This window comes from Oryctolagus cuniculus, chromosome 2 (assembly GCF_051225735.1).
Source record: "Oryctolagus cuniculus isolate XC-2025 breed Fujian yellow rabbit chromosome 2, ASM5122573v1, whole genome shotgun sequence".
Taxonomy (NCBI): Eukaryota; Metazoa; Chordata; class Mammalia; order Lagomorpha; family Leporidae; genus Oryctolagus; species Oryctolagus cuniculus.
This window is the reverse complement of record NC_142868.1, coordinates 1,666,534-1,684,736: the sequence shown is the minus strand read 5'-3', so window position 1 is coordinate 1,684,736 and position 18,203 is coordinate 1,666,534. Positions and strand designations below refer to the sequence as shown.

The 18,203-nt window shown below is 50.6% G+C and overlaps 1 protein-coding gene across 16 annotated transcripts in view; it reads right to left on the bottom strand.

Moving 5' to 3' along the window:
• Positions 1-18,203, bottom strand: part of ADD1 (adducin 1) — a 78,841-nt gene that overhangs the window by 20,376 nt on the left and 40,262 nt on the right. For 12 of the 16 annotated variants that reach the window (XM_051836678.3, XM_051836685.3, XM_051836688.3 and 9 more), the window contains exons 2-7: positions 17,372-17,448; positions 16,018-16,232; positions 14,566-14,728; positions 8,307-8,458; positions 909-989; positions 594-743 (exon numbers count right to left, since the gene is read on the bottom strand). In XM_051836678.3, the coding sequence (XP_051692638.2) occupies positions 594-743; positions 909-989; positions 8,307-8,458; positions 14,566-14,728; positions 16,018-16,212 (741 nt within the window). In that variant the 5' untranslated portion in view covers positions 16,213-16,232; positions 17,372-17,448. The remainder of the gene's footprint in view (positions 1-593; positions 744-908; positions 990-8,306; positions 8,459-14,565; positions 14,729-16,017; positions 16,233-17,371; positions 17,449-18,203) is intronic. The other 4 variants (XM_051836680.3, XM_089324933.1, XM_070067975.2 and 1 more) reach the window with 1 other exon arrangement.

Here is an 18,203-nt window from a genome sequence, read left to right as displayed (position 1 = left end):
TGTGCACGGTGCGAGGGCCACTCACCGCGGCCCACGGCAGACGTGCGGTGTGCACGGTGCGATGGCCACTCACCGCGGCCCACGGCAGACGTGCGGTGTGCACGGTGCGAGGGCCACTCACCGCGGCCCACGGCAGACGTGCGGTGTGCACGGTGCGAGGGCCACTCACCGCGGCCCACGGCAGACGTGCGGTGTGCACGGTGCGAGGGCCACTCACCGCGGCCCCACGGATGTGTGGTTGTGCACGGTGTGATGGACACTCACCGCGGCCCCATGGATGTGTGGATGTGCACGGTGCGATGGCCACTCACCATGGCCCCACGGATATGTGGCTGTACACGGTGCGATGGACACTCACCATGGCCCCACGGATGTGTGGATGTGCACGGTGCGATGGCCACTCACCATGGCCCCACGGATGTGTGGATGTGCACGGTGTGATGGCCACTCACCGCGGCCCCACGGATGTGTGGATGTGCACGGTGCGATGGACACTCACCATGGCCCCACGGATGTGTGGTTGTGCACGGTGTGATGGCCACTCACCATGGCCCCACGGATGTGTGGATGTGCACGGTGTGATGGACACTCACCGCGGCCCCTGCGGGCGTGTGGATGTGCACGATGCACCTCACGTCTGGCCGCGCCGCGTAAATTGCAGAGTGCAAGGTGAAGCCGGCCTGATTCACGCCTAGGTTGGTACTTCCACGGTCCACTACATCTCCTTGGAGATTCACCTTAACCTGAAAATAAGGACAGTGACGTAAAATGCCAGGAAGACTCACATTACCCCAAGAGCAACTACTCACACCCAGTTTAAAGTGCTCACAACTCTTCAAACACAGACCCAGAGGTGTTCAGTATCAAGCAGGATCTTACACACGGATGCCAAGGACAAGGACGCTCACCAAGCTGGACGCAGTCACCTCGCTGTAGAGAAGTCCGAAAGGCACGATGAGGAAGTGCTCCTGCTCGGCGCTCACTCTCGTCTGTGGGGACAGGGACCGAGTCAGCCACCGCTCCGAACGCCACCTGCCCGCCTCGCTTTCAGGCCACAGAGCCAGGAGATCAGGGTGCTCCCCAGGACACACTGCAGCCACTCCATTTATCAAACCCTAGAAAGTGTCCCTTAGACACCCCATGGCAACTGACGTATGCAGAAAGCAGCAGTCCTACAGCAGCCCAGTGAGACATCAACAGACCGAGCCCGCCGACTCCACCAGCCCAGCCCGCAGGTCAGGCACGAAGACCGAGACTGGCACTGTGAAAGCCAGAGTAGACGTCCTCTAATCCTCACACCCAGAGGACGACGGCGGTCACAAACCCACCCACGACAGCAGCCTCTGCCCTGCTCCCGATGGGCTGTGTCAGTTTGTCTGCAGCTCGTGCTCACGCCCCCAGCCTGTGTGCCTGGTGAGTGGACAGTGAGAGAGAGAGAGAGACAGAAAGGTCTTCCTTTGCCGTTGGTTCACCCTCCAATGGCCGCCGCGGCTGGCGTGCTGCAGCCGGCGCACCGCGCTGTTCCGATGGCAGGAGCCAGGTACTTATCCTGGTCTCCTGTGGGGTGCAGGGCCCAAGTACTTGGGCCATCCTCCACTGCACTCCCTGGCCACAGCAGAGAGCTGGCCTGGAAGAGGGGCAACCGGGACAGAATCCGGCGCCCCGACCGGGACTAGAACCTGGTATGCCGGCGCCGCAAGGCGGAGCATTAGCCTAGTGAGCCGCGGCGCCGGCCACTTTTGGTTTTTTTAATAAAAAGATTCACTTATTTATTTGAAAGGCAGAGTTACAGAGAGCCAGGGACAGAGGCAGAGGGAAAGAAAGGGATAGAAAGAAAGAGACAGAGAGGGAGGGAAGGAGATAGAGAGGGAGGGAGGGAGAGAGAGAGAGGTCTTCCATCTGCTGGTTCACTCCCCAGGTGGCCACAACGGCCAGAACTGGGCCGATCTGAAGCCGGGAGCTTCTTCTGGATCTCCCACGTGGTTGGAGGGGCCCAAGCACGTGGGCCATCTTCCACTGCTTTCCCAGGCCATAGCAGAGAGCTGCATCGGAAGAGGAGCAGCTGGAACTTGAACCGACGCCTATATGGGCTTCTGGCACCACTATGCCACATTGCAGGCCCATCTCTCCACACTTTTGAATAACAAAGGGAGTGTGGTCGGTGGATTTCGGTGAAGCTTCCACCTGTGATTCCAGCATTCCACATGGGTGCTGGCTCGTGTCCTAGCTGCTGCACTTGATTCAGCTCCTTCCTAATGGCCTAAGAAGAGCAGAAGACGGCCCAAGTGCCTGAGCCCCTACTATTCATATGGGAGACCTGGAAGAAGCTCCCGGCTCCTGGCTTTGGCCTGGCCCCGCCCTGGCCGTTGCAGCCACCTGGGGAGTGAACCAGCGGATGAAAGACCTCTCTCTAACTCTGACTTTCAAATAAATAAATAAATCTGAAAAAAAGGGGGAGGGCAGACATTTAGCCCAGTGTTTAACACACCTGTACTCCATACTGGCATGCCTGAGTTCAGTTTCTGGTCTGGCTGCCAAATCCAACTTCCTGTCAACACAGATCCTGGGAAGCAGCAGGTGATGGATTAAGGACTTGGGTCCCTGCCACCTATATGGCAGACATGGGTGCAGTCCCAAGCTCCTGGCTTCTGCCTCGCCCAGTCCTGGCCATTATGGCCATATGGGAAGTGAACCAGTGGATGGAAGACCTCTCTCTCTCTTCCTCTCTGCCTTCACCCCACCCCATTTCTGTAACTCTGCCTTTCAAATAAATAATTAAAAAAAAAAAAAAACACACACACACACACAAAACTTGTTATCACCAAAATAAATTTCTAAAAAAACTGGCCCTAGCTGTAGCCAACAGAAGTTGATTCCCAGAATGACTTAAAGACAATAACTATCAATAAGATAAGGACAAACCAGTGTAAAATGCACAAAGACAAAAAAATAAAGTCACAGAAGGGAATGTCTGTGAAAAACTGGAAAAGATGCTCAGCTCCTTGGTAGCCAGCAAACTATAAATCCACAACAAATCACTGTCTCAGACACCAGGTTTGATCTTTGTAGACGGCTACAGAAGCGCAGGATTGTCGTGCACTACTGGTGGACATTTTGGAAGATAACTGTGTCCGCTCCTGGGTGAGAAACTCGAACGTGGACACCAGGAGGTAGGTACGAGAATGTTCACAGCACCTTAGTTCTTAAATTTTTTTTATTATTTATTTATTCAAGAGATAATTCCATCTACTGGTAGACTCCCCAAACGCCCACAACAGCCAGAGGGCTGCGGCCAGGAGCTGGGAATCCCCTCCAGATCTCCCGAGTGGGTGGCAGGGGTCCAACTACTCGGGCATCACAGGGAGCCGGAATGGAAGTGGAGCAGCTGGCACTCAAACCGGCACCTGTATGCCATGCTGGAGCTGCTCCCCACTGCGCCGGCCCCTAGATTGTGGTTTTTCACCTAATTCTAGTTACAGGTTCTTTCAGATGAGAAATTTGTTCACTTTAAATGTTATCAAATTGATTACTCTTTTCTTTTATGAGAAGTGCTTTCTATCTCTTAAGATACTTTCCTTAGATCACAGGTAAAACATTAATGATTTTTACCTATACTGGCCCTAAAATTTTACTTATTTGAGAAGCAAAGAAAGGGAGAAACAGAAAAAGAAAGAGACAGAGAGCTTCCACCTGCTGTTTCACTCCCCAAAAGCCTGCAATGACTGGGGCCAGAGTCAGAAGCCCAACACCAGAATTCAACCCAGGTCTCCTCTGGGTGGCAGAAACCCAACACGTGAGCTTCACTGCTGCCTCCCGGGGCTGTCGGGAGTCAGGAGCCTGAGCCACGAACCAAATGCTAGCCTCCGGTGTGGGACGTGGCCTATCAACCACCAGGCTAGAGGCTCACTTTTTTTTTTTTTTTAAGGGAGGTGTGGTCCCTGAAGTTTCAAATTTAATCTTCACTCACTGCAAGTACTGTGTGAGTATGCAGAAGGCAGGACCCCAACATAATTCTCCAACCATGATTCTTCAGCACCCATCACTCCTGCTCCTCCGTCCCCGTGCTGACCTGCGAGGCCACTCCTGTATTTCTCAACACGTGGAGATCTGCTTCCAGTCTTTCCATCCTGCCCCCCCCCCCCCCATCTGCTGGTCTCTTCCTGGCCCAGAGCACAGGGCACTGCTCGCCACCACTTCATCCTGGGCTGGACGAGGCCGGAGAGCCTCCTTGCCAGGCCTCTGCGACTCGCGAGCGCCTGAGCTCTTCCCGGCCCTTCTGCGCACTCCTCAGAAGCACGCTGCCCTGCCCTGCCGCACGTCAGACACAGCACCCACCCGCCCTGGGCGGCTCTCCTGCCTCCATCTACACGTACACATGGTTCACACACTGTCAACAGGGTGGATTTCGAATGTTCTCATTTCTGTGTTTAAATTTTAACATGGTTTTATCATTATTTTTCATAGTATAAAACATGCCCTCAAATTATTGAATAATTCTGTCATTTCCTATCTAATGTTGGATATTTAGTCTTAATTTTTTTCATTATTAAAAATAATGCTATAATTAACATTTTTCATAACATTTTCTGCTTTGACTTATTTCTTTAAGATGGATTTGCAACCATGAGCTTAACAAATCAACATATTTTAATGGAAAAAGCTTAAGATACGCAATCCCCTGAGTCTGGGGGGAAATGAACGCAGGAAAGCGCACAAAGAGCAACACTCCTGGGCAGGGTCTCCCCGTCCGCCCACGCGGCTGCGCCCCTCCGTGTGGGGGGATGAGGCTTTGCCACGGCAGATCTCACTCCATGAAAACCACACACTCCAGCCGCCTTTTCGATGCCTGCATCCCATATGGGTGCCGGTTCAAGTCCCGGCTGCTCCACCTCCAATCCCGCTCCCTGCTGATGTGCCCGGGAAAGCAGCAGAGGATGGCCCAAGTGCTTGACCCCTGCCACCCACATGGGAGACCAGATGAAGCTTTAGCCTGGACCAACCCTGGCCATTGTGGCCACCTGGATGGAAGATTCTCTCTCTCTCTCTAAGTCTGCCTTTCAAATAAATAAAATCTTAAATTAAAAAAAAAAAAAGACCCTGTCTCCAGCACAGGGCACCAAGCACGTGCCAAGTCCTCTAGGTGTCAAACCTGGACAGCATTCCACAGACACCAGGATAAAGGTGGAGCCCATGGCTCAGGGCCACCAGCTCCTGGTAGCACCCTATCCTGGTGCCCTTTCCCAAGTCCTAAAACAAACATCTAATTCAGATCATCTCTAATCCTCTTACACCTGTTAGTGCTTTTAAATCCCTTTCTCAGAAAATCCCTATTACCCTCTTTCAAAGAGGACAGGATGACCTGTTAGCACTTTTTTGTTACACTGATAGATATTTCTGTTAAGCATTGATAACAACTAGATTGCAAAACAAAAAAGGATGTCATAAATAGTGAGAGAAAAAAGGAAAGGCCGGCGCCGTGGCTCACTAGGCTAATCCTCCGCCTGCGGCGCCAGCACCCCAGGTTCTAGTCCCGGTCGGGGCGCCGGATTCTGTCCCGGTTGCCCCTCTTCCAGGCCAGCTCTCTGCTGTGGCCCGGGAGTGCAGTGGAGGATGGCCCAAGTACTTGGGCCCTGCACCCCATGGGAGACCAGGAGAAGCACCTGGCTCCTGCCTTCGGATCAGCGCAGCGCCGGCTGTAGCGGCCATTTGGGGGGTGACCCAATGGAAGAAGACCTTTCTCTCTGTCTCTCTCACTAACTTTGCCTGTCAAAAAAAAAAAAAAAAAAAAAGAAAGAAAAATGGAAAAACAGAATCTTTCCTCAAGACTCTAGCTCTGCGTCACAAGACACAGAAATATTTCTGATAATCTGGGTTCTTTTTGCTCAGAATTAGGCCCCAAGGAGATCACTTAGAGAAGTGTGAGCACTGAACATTCTAATTCTGCCAATTCCTGAACAATTTCAGGAGGAAAGAACAATGAAGCAATTCGACCACGTACACAGCATTCCGGGCAGGACGGGAGGCCGCTGCTCGAGTCGGGGACCACGTTCCCCACTGGACTGCAAACGTGCAGGCTCAGGCTACCACGGGCCCCAGGGCTCCACTAGAGCACTGCGTCCGGTGCAATGGCAGCAGGCCCCTGGAGGCAGCACCTAAGGGCCACGAATCAGAAGGCTCCAGGGCGCTCTTATTCATGACTGCTCAGCTGCAGACCACATTCCACCCTTCACCCGACAGGAAGTTATGGTGCCCCTGCTGGTCCTGCAGCCACAGCAGAGACCACGACTCCTCCATGGAGCTGCCCTCCTGCGGGCGGAGACACTGACGAGCAAGGACAGAACGCATGGATGCACAGGGGTCAAGGCAGGACACGAGCTGCAGCCCACTCGGGCGACACGGCCAGCTCACACTACGAAGTGCTGACTGGGCAGTGGCTGAGGTGCCGCGGGGAAAGCCGCCCCTTGGGGCAGCCACGTCCCGTTCCAGAGTGCTGATTCACGTCACGCTAATCTTGCTTCCCACGCAGTTTCTTGCTAGTATGCCTGGAAGCAGGGGATGACGGCTGAGTGCTTGGGTACCACCACCCATGTGGGAGAGCCAGACAGAATTCCAGGCTCCTGGCTTCAGCCTGACCCAGCCCTGGCTGTTGTGGCATTGGGGGAGTGAATCAGCAGATGGAAGGTGTCTCTCTCCTGTTACTCCGTCAAATACATGAAAATAAACAATAAATTAAAATCTTCAATGTGCAGAACCTTCACCTTAATAAAAAGTTCACTTTAGCAGTGACAAGGAGACCAGATAAAGGAAAGCCAACTCATTATCTGCGCCAGAAATTAGGACCAAGCGGCTGAAGCTCTGGGCACTGGTCCTAAGAGTGACCTCCATACCCCCCATCACACTCCTTTGAGTCCACAATGGAGTCTGATTGAGCCCATATGTGGAAAAACCTACCCGAGTGTGAAAGAATATGCAGAGAAGGTTTCAATAATCAAACATCTTTTAATACGGGGTGCTACAAGAAAAAATAGTGGCAAGACTATGTTATTTTTTTAAATGATTTTTATTTATTTATTTGAAAGGCAGAGTCAGGGAGAGGTCTTCCATCCACTGGTTTACTCCCCAAGCGCCTGCAACAGCCACAGCTAGGCCAGGCAGAAGCCAGGAGCTAGGAACTCCATCTTCGTTCCTACATGGGTGGCAGGGACCTACGTACTTGGGCCGTCATCTGCTGCCACCCGGCAGCATTAGCAAAAAGCTGGAGGAAGTACGGAGTAGTCGGGAGTCAAACCAGGCACTCCGATATGGGATGCAGACAGCCCAGGAGGCAGCTTAACCTTAGACACCTGTGTAAGGTTCACACGTTACAGTAATAGGCACTACATTAATCATTTAAAATATCTAATAGAAGAAACTGAAGATTGGAGCAAGTTAACAGCAAAGGCAGGAAGCACTTCAAAGAAAGACGCTTTCTCTACAGAAGACTCAGGGAAGAGAAAGGAAACTCGCCAATGGGTCAGCTCCGAGAAGGCGGCAAGTGGGACTCCATGACCAGAAGGCAAAGTCCGGCTGGAGAGAGAAGCAGGACCCCGGTCAGCAGCGTACAGAATGGACACAGAGGTGTCAGGAAGGCGCCCGTGTTGTTCTGTGATGTAATAAGGTCAAGGGTTTTGGAGACAGGGAAGAAAGGTTATGCGTGTGTGAGACACACCGGCTGGGCTTGCTGGGTGGTGGTGTGGCCCCCGAGACAGGGGGAGTGACCTGGGCAGAGAGCCTGCAGCAGGACCTGGCTGTCAGAGGAGCAGGCACCAGCACAAGCCTGGCAGACTGTGACGGAAACGACAGGCCACGAGATGCAGGCCAGACAAGCCAGGGAAGGGGCGGGGGCTGATGGACTGGGATGCGGAAGGGACTGCCCCGGGGGGGATGGGTGTCAGTCCCTGACAGAACACAATGCTGAGTACAGAGGAAGTGGACAGCCAGCAGTATTTGTCAGTAACAAACTGAAGAAAAGAGAGGCCCTGATAATGCTGAAAAGTGGTTAAAACTGCAGTGACCAAAGAAACTGCGAGAGACAGAAAGCTCCAGTCAGAGTTGCAAAGAAAATACCTTCATCCTTAGGCTGAGAGCATAAAAAGGACTCGAGGAACGGCCTGTAATTAGCAAACACTCATTTAACAGGGCAGTGTTCCTGCTCTCCTGACTTCACCCCAAGCCACCGGGTCAGAGGTGGGAAGGGGAGCTCAGCGCCCCCCACTCTGAGGCGCAGGAGGTGCTGCTGGGGCTCCCCACCCTCCCGGCGGACTCACTGTGATGTGGTTGTAGATGAGCTGAGACCACCCGAAGAGGTCGGCCAGCCTGTAGAAGGCGGCCAGTTTGCACCGCAGCAGCTTCTCCCCTTTGTCGTAGGCGATCGAATCGGACCCTCTGAGGTCATTCACAGGGGTCACCATGCCAAGACCTGCAACAGAAACAAAGCTTACTAGTAACATTCCTTATGATTCAATTTGGTTACTTCTTTTCTTTCTTTTTTAAAGACTTATTTATCTTCCCCAAAGGAAGAATTACAGAGAGAGAGGGAGAGACAGGGAGATCTATCCACTGGTTCACTCCCCAGATGGCTGCAACAGCCAGGGCTGAGCCTGGCAGAAGCCAAGAGCCAGGAACTTCATTGGGGTCTTTTATGTGGGTGGCAGGGCCAAACACCTGGGCCACCCTTCGCTGCTTTCCCAGGCCATTAGCAGGGAACTGGATTGGAAGTGGAGAAGCTGAGACAAGAACCAGCACCCATATGGGATGTCAGGTCACAGACAGCAACTTCACCCACTATGCTACTATGCCACAATGCCAGCCCCTCTCTCATTTCTTGTTGATAAATCTGGCTAGAAGTTTTATCTTATTTTTAAAATGCATTTTACTTTAAAAATTTATTTATTTATTTGACAGGTAGAGTTTACAGACTGTGAGAAAGACAGAGAGAAAGGTCTTCCTTCCATTGGTTCACCCCCCAAATGGCTACAACAGCCAGTACTGCGCTGATCCAAAGCCAGGAGCCAGGTGCTTCACCTGGTCTCCCATGCGGGTGCAGGGGCCCAAGCACTTGGGCCATCCTCCACTGCTATCCCAGGCCACAACAAAGAGCTGGACTGGAAGAGGAGCAACTGGGACTAGAACCCGGCACCCATATGGGATGCCAGCACCGCAGGAGGAGAATTAACCTAGTGCGCCACAGCGCCAGCCCCTTAAAATTTTATTTTTAATTTCGTTTTCTCAAAGAACCAACTTTGGTTTTCATCAAAAAACCTTTAAAGATCTTTTCCTCTGAGGCTGGTGCTGTGGTACAGTGGGCTAAGCCTCCGCCTGTAGCACCAGCTTCCCATATCAGCACTGGTTCTAGGCCCGGCTGCTCCACTCTCAATCCAGCTCTCTGCTGTGGCCTGGGAGAGCAGTACAAGATGGTCCAAGTGCCTGGGCCCTGCACCCACGTGGGAGACCAGGAAGAAGTTTCTGGCTCCTATTTTTTTTTTTTTTTTTTTTTTTTTTGACAGGCAGAGTTAGACAGTGAGAGAGAGACAGAGAGAAAGGTCTTCCTTCCGCTGGTTCACCTCCCAAATGGCTGCTACGGCCGGTGCACTGTGCAGATCCGCAGCCAGGAGCCAGGTGCCTCCTCCTGGTCTCCCATGCGGGTGCAGGGCCCAAGCACTTGGGCCATCCTCCACTGCCTTCCTGGGCCACACCAGAGAGCTAGACAGGAAGAGGAGCAACCGGGACAGACCCCAGCACCCCAACCGGGACTAGAACCCAGGGTACTGGCACTGCAGGTGGAGGATTAGCCTAGTGAGCCGCGGCACTGGCCCCCTGGCTCCTACCTTGAGATTGGCCCAGCTTTAGAGGTTGCGGCCATTTGAGGAGTGAACCAGCGGATGGAAGACCTTTCTCTCTGTCTCTCCCTCTCTCTGTAGCTCTACTTCTCAAATAATAAAATCTTAAAAAAAAAAAAAAAAGAAATTTTCTTTTTTTAGTGTATACGCTTATTTTTATTTTTTAAAGATTTATTTATTTATTTGAAAGTCAGAGTTACACAGAGAGAGGGAGGTCTTCCATTCAATGGTTCACTCCCTAATTGGCTGCAACGGCAGGAACCACGCTGATCCGAAGGAACCAGGAGCTTCTTCTGGGTCTCCCACGTGGGTGCAGGGCCCAAGCACTTGGGCTGTCTTCGACTGCTTTCCCAGGCCATAGCGGAGAGCTGGATTGGAAGTGGAGCAGCCGGGTCTTGAACTGGCCCTCATATGGGATGCCGGCGCTTCAGGTCAGGGCATTAACCCACTGCACCACAGCGCCGGCCCCTGAGTACGTATGCTTAATGCTGTAATTTTCCTTCTAAGCACATTAAGCATTTGACACAGGGGTTGAGATGTGGCCTGGGGGCCAGGGTTGCAGTGCTGGTAACATCCGCATCCCGTACTGAGTGCTAGTACAGGCCACGGCTTTCTGCTTCCATCCAGCTCCCTGCTAATGCACCTGTAAAGGCAGCTGGAGATGCCCCAAGTGCTTGGGCTCCTCCCCCCATCTGAGAAACAAGGAGGGCGTTGCTGGCTCGTGGCTTCTGCCTGGCCAGACCTGGCTGCTGTGGCCGTTTCGGACGGGAACTCAGGAATGGAAAATCTCTATCTCTCCCTCTCTGCTGCTCTGCTCTTCAAATAAAAACAAAAACATAAATATTTTTAAAAGATAAAAAATGAAAAGAAAAATCCATAAAGTATACAATTCAGCTGTTTAAAAAAAAACTCCTTTTCAAATAAAAATGGTTCTGAGATGTTTACCTTCCACATTAGCCCATAAAGTCTGTCTCATAAAGACCATTTTCTCCAACACGGTATCAACATTAATACACTGAAGTCACAAATCATTAAACAAAAAGGGAGCCAGATTTGTGCCATGCAGTAGGCATGCTTAAACGGAAATTTACAGCAATAAATATATACACTAAAATAGAAGAAAAGTTATTTAAAAGCTTTTTGATTAAAGCAAAAGCTGCTTCTTTCTGAAAATACAAAATTAAGTAAATTTTTAAAATAAACCACATTTGGCCGGCACCGCGGCTCACTAAGCTAATCCTCTGCCTTGCGGCGCCGGCACACCAGGTTCTAGTCCCGGTCGGGGCGCCGGATTCTGTCCCGGTTGCCCCTCTTCCAGGCCAGCTCTCTGCTGTGGCCCGGGAGTGCAGTGGAGGATGGCCCAGGTGCTTGGGCCCTGCACCCCATGGGAGACCAGGATAAGTACCTGGCTCCTGCCATCGGATCAGCGCGGTGCGCCGGCCGCAGCGGCCACTGGAGGGTGAACCAACGGCAAAGGAAGACCTTTCTGTCTCTCTCTCTCACTGTCCACTCTGCCTGTCCAAAAAAAAAAAAAAAAAAAAATTTAGAAATAAAATTAAATAAACCTCTCGGCAGATTTCCCAACAGGAGAGGAGGGAGGAAGAAATAACAACTCTGAAGAAGTGGGGAGGGGACACCACCACACCTCCCACAGGCTTCAGGAGGAAAACAGAGATAACAGGAACAACTACACCAGGGAATTCTCTAACTCAGATGCAAAGCTCTGAAAAACATAACCATGCAGTTCAGAGAAATAGCCAGCCCTGTTTCTACTAAGCTAAAATTTGTAGTTAAAAAAAATTTCTGAGGTGGCATTGTGGTGCAGCAGGTTAACCACCTCATGTAACGCCAGCATTCTTTATGGGCACCGGCTCAAGTCCCTGCTGCTCCATTTCTTTTTATTTATTTATTTATTTATTTATTTGACAGGCAGAGTGGACAGTGAGAAAGAGAGACGAAGGGAAAGGTCTTCCTTTTCCGTTGGTTCACCCCCAATGGCCGCCGCGGCCAGCGCACCGCGATGCTTCCTCCTGGTCTCCCATGGGGTGCAGGGCCCAAGCACTTGGGCCATCCTCCACTGCCTTCCCAGGCCACAGCAGAGAGCTGGCCTGGAAGAGGAGCAACCAGGACAGAACCAGCGCTCCAACCAGGACTAGAACCCGGTGTGCCAGTGCCGCAGGCGGAGGATTAACCTATTGAGCCACGGCGCCAGCCAAATAAATAAATCTTTAAAAAAATTTTTTTAATTTGCACAAAGATGATTCTAGGCCTAGATGATATTATGAATTATATCAAACATTTAAGGAACAAATAATCCCAATTCTACACGAACTCTTCCAGAAGATCTCCCAACACATTCTAAGACCCAGTAGTACCTTAACACCAAAACTTCTCAAAGACAAGAAAACAGACCAGGATCTCTAATGAATATAGACTAAAGTCCTTAATGAAATTTCAACAAATAATCTAATGATACATATTTTTAAAAAACACATGAAGGGGCCAGCATTGTTGCGCAGTGGGTTAAAGCCCTGGTCTGCAGCATGGGCATGCCATATGAGTGCTGGTTCAAGTCCCGGCTGCTCCACTTCTGATCCAGCTCTCTGCTATGGCCTGGGAAAGCAGTAGAAGATGGCCCGAGTCCTTGGGCCCTTGCACCCATGTGGGAGACCCGGAAGAAGCTCCTGGCTTCAGATCAGCTCAGCTCTGGCCATTACAGCCATTTGGGGAGTGACCCAGTGGACGGAAGACCTACCTACCTACCTACCTTCCTTCCTTCCTTCCTTTCTTTCTTTCTTTCTTTCTTTCTCTCTCTCTCTCTTTCTTTCTCTCTCTCTCTCTCTTTCTCTCTCTCTCTCTTTTTCTTTCTTTCTTTTTCTTTCTTTCTCTCTCTCTCTCTTCTTCCCTCCCTCCCTCCCTGCCTCTCCTTCTCTCTCTGTGAAACTCTGACTTTCAAATAAATAAATAAAATCTTTTTTAAAAAAGGATATCTACTAAAACCTAACATTGGACTTAATAATCAAAGACTTGTTCTCCTACAGCAGAGAACAATGCATGTAAACTCAGCACTTGGTGACTACTGTACTGGGAGCTCCAGCCAATGCAGTAAGACAGGGAAAAACCACTGCAATGGAGGGGAACAGGCCTCTGTATGACTGCATTCGCCATCTCACTTCCCATGTTCCTGCATCTGATTCTTTCTGTTTACAAAATATTTCAAGCACACAGAAAAATAGAGAACAATGTAAACAACTATGCATCCACTATCTCAGTTCACATATGTCCCTATTCTACTTCCTATCTTTAATTTTCTATAGCATTAATTTTTATTTATTTGAAAAGAGACAGAGGCAGACTGTCCACTCATTGGCTCACTTCTCAAATGCCCACAACACTTGGCGCTGGGCCAGGTGGAAGGCAGCAGCCTGGAATTCAAGCCGGATCTCCGAGTGGGTGGCAGCCGTCACCTGCAGGCATGCCTCAGTGTGTGCGCCAGCAGGAGGCTGGCACCAGAAGCAGAGCCAGAGCGTGAACCAGGCGCGCAGATATGCAACGTGGGCATCCCAAGTAGCATCTTCGCTGCTGCACCAAATGCCCACGTGGCCCCTACTCCACATCCTTAACATCAAAAAGTTTTAGATGATTTTCAAAAGGTGATGGTAGAGACAGCATAGTTTTCCAGTCCTCCTAAATACCTCTCCCAGCTCTGCACAAAAAAAAATTAACTAGGGGGCTGGAGCCGTGGCGCAGCAGGTTAACGCCCTGGCCTGAAGCACCAGCATCCCATATGGGTGCTGGATCGAGAACCAGCTGCTCCACTTCCAATCCAGCTCTCTGCTATGGCCTGGGAAAGCAGCAGAAGACGGCCCAAGTGCTTGGGCCCCTGCACCCACATGGGAGACCCAGAAGAAGCTCCTGGCTCCTGGCTTCGCATTGGCACAGCTCTGGTCGTTGTGACCAATTGGAGAGTGAACCAGCTGATGGAAGATCTCTCTCTCTGTGCAACTCTGACTTTCAAATAAATAAATAAATCTTAAAAAAAAATTAACTAGAGCAACTAGGGCAGCAAAACCAAACACCTAAGGCTGCTATCTGCAATGAAACTACCTGGGGCTGGTGCCTGTGGCATAGCAGGTGAAGCCGCCATCTGTGACTTGAGCCCCAGCTGCTCCACTTCTGAGCCAGCTCCCTGCTAATGCACCTGGGAAAGCAGCGGAAGACAGCTCAGGTGTTTGGGACCCTGCCACCTAGGTGGGACACGCAGATGAAGCTCCTGGCTCCTGGCTCTGGCCTGGCTCAGCGCTGGTCATTGCAGACATCTGGGGAGTGAACCAGGACAGAAAATGTCTCTGTCCCTCCCTCTCTCTTTCAAAATAAGTAAGGAAATCTTTAAAAAGAAAAGTCATCTGCCTTGGAAATAAAAGAAGCTCACTGGCTTATAAAAAAAGGAGCCCCCTAAATTCAAAACATTTTCAGGTTTACAGCCTCTCTCTTCCTATGACTAAAACATAGGATGTTCAAAACGCTCAACTCTGTGCTTCACAGCTGCGCTCAGGAATCTACCTGGAACAGCACGGCTCCTGTGTGAAGAGCCAGGAATCTACCTGGAACACCACGGCTCCTGTGTGAAGAGCCAGGAATCTACCTGGAACACCACGGCTCCTGTGTGAAAGCCAGAACTACTCACTCATGTTTAAGGCAGCCATCCCTCCTTGCGGCGCTGCTGGGTAGACATTCGGGACGTTTGCGGTCATAAAGTCTGCAATCTGCTGCAACGCCAACAGGCCTGTGGGATGCTTCCCCTTCTTGAATTGTTCTTGTATCATGGATTCCAGTTCTTCACAGAAAGCCTAGTGAGAGGCAGATTGAAAAGTGAGACGGCCGCTGCTCCTCCATCCTGCAGGGGCAGGGAGGAGGGGACCACTACTGGAACCAGCTGCTCGTTTGTTTTTGCCAGTGCTGGAACAACGAACGGATGTTCTCATCCGTGACTGCTGGGAGCATGAGCGGGACGTTCTTTCTGATAAGTAATGTCACAACAGAAAAGCTAAACGATGTGAACAGGAATTCTATCCTGCACATCTGTTCTAAGGAAATACTCAGGGAGGAGCTCAAAGATGCTTCATGACGATGTTCCTTCCAGCACCACCGAGCAAAGGGAGCAAAGGTTACACGGGCAGGGAGTGGGAGTGCAGTGTGCACATTCAACACGAAAAGCCACAATTAAATGGCACAAAACTGCCCTTGACATATTTTTAGTATAAAAGCTTATAAAGCAATACAGTTTTTGTAAATACAAATCTAAACACACATGAAAACTAAAAATAAATACATCAAAATGTTCCTTATACTTATCTTAGTGATAAAATTAGTAATTTTAAAATTCTACTTTGTGTTTTTCAGTATTTTCTTCAAAATGCTTTTGAAAATACATTCTAGGGGCTGGCGCTGTGGCGTAGTGGGTAAGACCACTTCCTGCAGGGCCAGCATCCCATATAGGAGCCATATTGCAGCCATCTGGGGGAGTGAACCCGTAGGTGGAAAATTCTCTCTCTCCCTCCTCTAACTCTTAAAAATATATAAATAAATCTTAAAAAACATAAAATTGTTATTAAAACAGTAAATAACACCAAACAAAATCTATTAATGAAAGCCCTTTACATGCTGCCTTTACTGCTAAATCCCAGCTCCTTGACAACACATAAGGGTCAATCGCATCATTAAAAACTGGATCTGCCAAACACCACCCCACAAAAATACACTGGGGATAAAGAGAAGATTTAGAAAAAAACAAAAAAAGACAGACACAAGAGTGGCAGCATCAGCACACGAACACTCTGAAGACGATGCTGCTCAGCCTGGCCTGGCTGGCTCAGGACGTGCAGGCCAGCAAGGCCCACTACTCTTCCAGGACTGGCTCTGTGTTTGGAGGAAACAGTGATTCTTAAATCATCCCAATATATGAAGGCTCCCAGGAGCCGCAGCAGGAGAGCGCAAACGAGAAACAACGCGCCCGTCCCTATGGCCCTGAGACTTCTCACCACCAGTCTGCCAGCACGAGCTAAACCGAATGCTCCCTCAGCCACACACACAGGCGCTGACTTCCCGGGCGAGGAGCGGGGAAAGCCTCTCGTCTTACAGGGCTCTGCAGGATCATGGACACCCTCTTCTTCTGCTCCATCATGTTGAAGTCCTGGCGCAGGTCCGGCGCCATGTTCCTTTCGCGCAGGTATTCCGGATTGTTCTCATCGACCCTGTCGAAGTATCTCTCCTTGTGAGGGGCTGTGGTCGGGGGTGGTGCGGTCACCACTGTGGCCCGAGTGTCACCATTCATCGCACTCTCCTTCTAGGTTCCTACAGAATCAGAATAAAAGAAATTACTGCTCAGATCAGTGCCAATAGCATTTCATAGTGAGCGCATCAGCCTGAGACACAGCTGTCAGCTCAGAGGAGATGCTGGCCACCTGGCAGGAGACCTGGCACGGGAGGTTTCTCTGGCCTGAGAAGCAGGAGCTGACCAGCGGTCTCCCACTGTTTCCTGAACCGACAGCAGAGGCTGCCCTGGCCACTGTCCCTCAGCAGAAAGAAGAGCAGTCTAGCAAAGTGTGTGTCTCCCGACAAGTCCAGAGAGAACTAGGTCTGCTAACAGCAGCAGTTTCTGAAAGGCCCTTCAAAAAGACTGGGAAAACAAAATCAAAAGATAAGTTTGGGGGCTGGCGCTGTGGAGCAGTGGGTTAACACTCTGTCCTGAAGTGCTGGCATCCCATATAGGCGCTGGTTCGAGACCCAGCTGCTCCACTTCCGATCAAGCTCTCTGCTATGGCCTGGGAAAGCAGTGGAAGATGACCCAAGTCCTTGGGCCTCTGCACCCTTGTGGGAAACCTGGAAGAAGCTCCTGGCTCCTGGCTTTGGATTGGCACAGCTCCAGCCGCTACGGCCAATTCGGGGGTGAAGAAGTGGGTGGAGAACCTCTTTCTCTCCCTCTCTCCCTCTCTCTCTCCTTCTGCCTCTCCTCTCTGTGTAACTCTTTCACATAAATAAAATAAATCTTAAAAAAAAAAGATAAGCTTATTTTGGTGTAAAAAAACATTTTGGGGGGCCAGCACTGTGGCGCAGTGGGTTAAGCCACTACCTGCAGTGCTGGCATCCCATATCAGAATGCTGGTTCAAGTCCCTGCTGCTCCACTTCTGATCAGCTCCCTGCTAATGTGCCTGGGAAGGCAGCAGAAGGTGGCCCATGTACCTGGGCCCCTGTCATCCATGCAGGAGACCAGGTGGCATTCCTGGCTTCTGGCTTCAGCTTGGCCCAGCCATAGATGTTGTTTAGGGAGTGAACTAAGAGATGGGAGATCTTTCTTGCTTTCTCTCTCTCTCTCTAACTGCCTTTCAAATAAGTAAATCTTGTAAAAAATTTTGCTTGAAGTGCATGCTTGGAAGGGTCTTCAAAAAGATTATGGGAGGGGCTGGCGCTGTGGCGCAGGTTAATCCTCTACCTGTGGTGCCAGAATCTGATATGGACACCAGTTCTAGTTCCGGCTGCTCCTTTTCCGATCCAGCTCTCTGCTGCAGCCTGGGAAAACAGAAGAAGATGGTACAATTCCTTGGGCCCCTGCACCCCGCATAGGAGACCCAGAAGAAGCTCCTGGCTCCTGATACCTGGCTTCAGTTCGGCTCAGCTCCAGTCATTGTGGCCACTTGGGGAGTGAACCAGTGGATGGAAGACCTTTCTCTCTGTCTCTCCCTCTCACTGTCTATATCTCTACCACTCAAATAAATAAATACATAAATAAATAAAATCTTTTTTTAAAAAAGCTATGGGAAACATATCCAGCATCCCAAGTTTATTATGAAAAAACTAGGGCTGACGCTGTGGCGCGGCAGGTTAGCGCCCTGGCCTGAAGTGCTGGCATCCCATATGGGTGCCGGTTCTAATTATAGCTGCTCCTCTTCCGATCCAGCTCTCTGCTATGGCCTGGGAAAGCGGTGGAGGATGGCCCAGGTCCTTGGGCCCCTGCACCCATGTGGGAGACCTGGAAGAAGCTCTTGGCTCCTGGCTTCGGATCGGCGCAGCTTCGGCCATTGTGGCCAATAGGGAATGAACCAGCGGATGGAAGACTTTTCTCTCTCTCTTTCTCTCTCTCTGCCTCTTCTCTCTCTGTGTAACTCTGATTTTCAAATACATTAATAAATCTTAAAAAAGAAAAAACTATGTAGTTACAGTTTTTAAAAATTTTTTGCACCCAAATAAATGTCTTTTAATTCTATTTTCCACAAACCTTTTGAAATAGGTGAACCATGTCCCTGAGTTGATGGCAAGTGATAGAA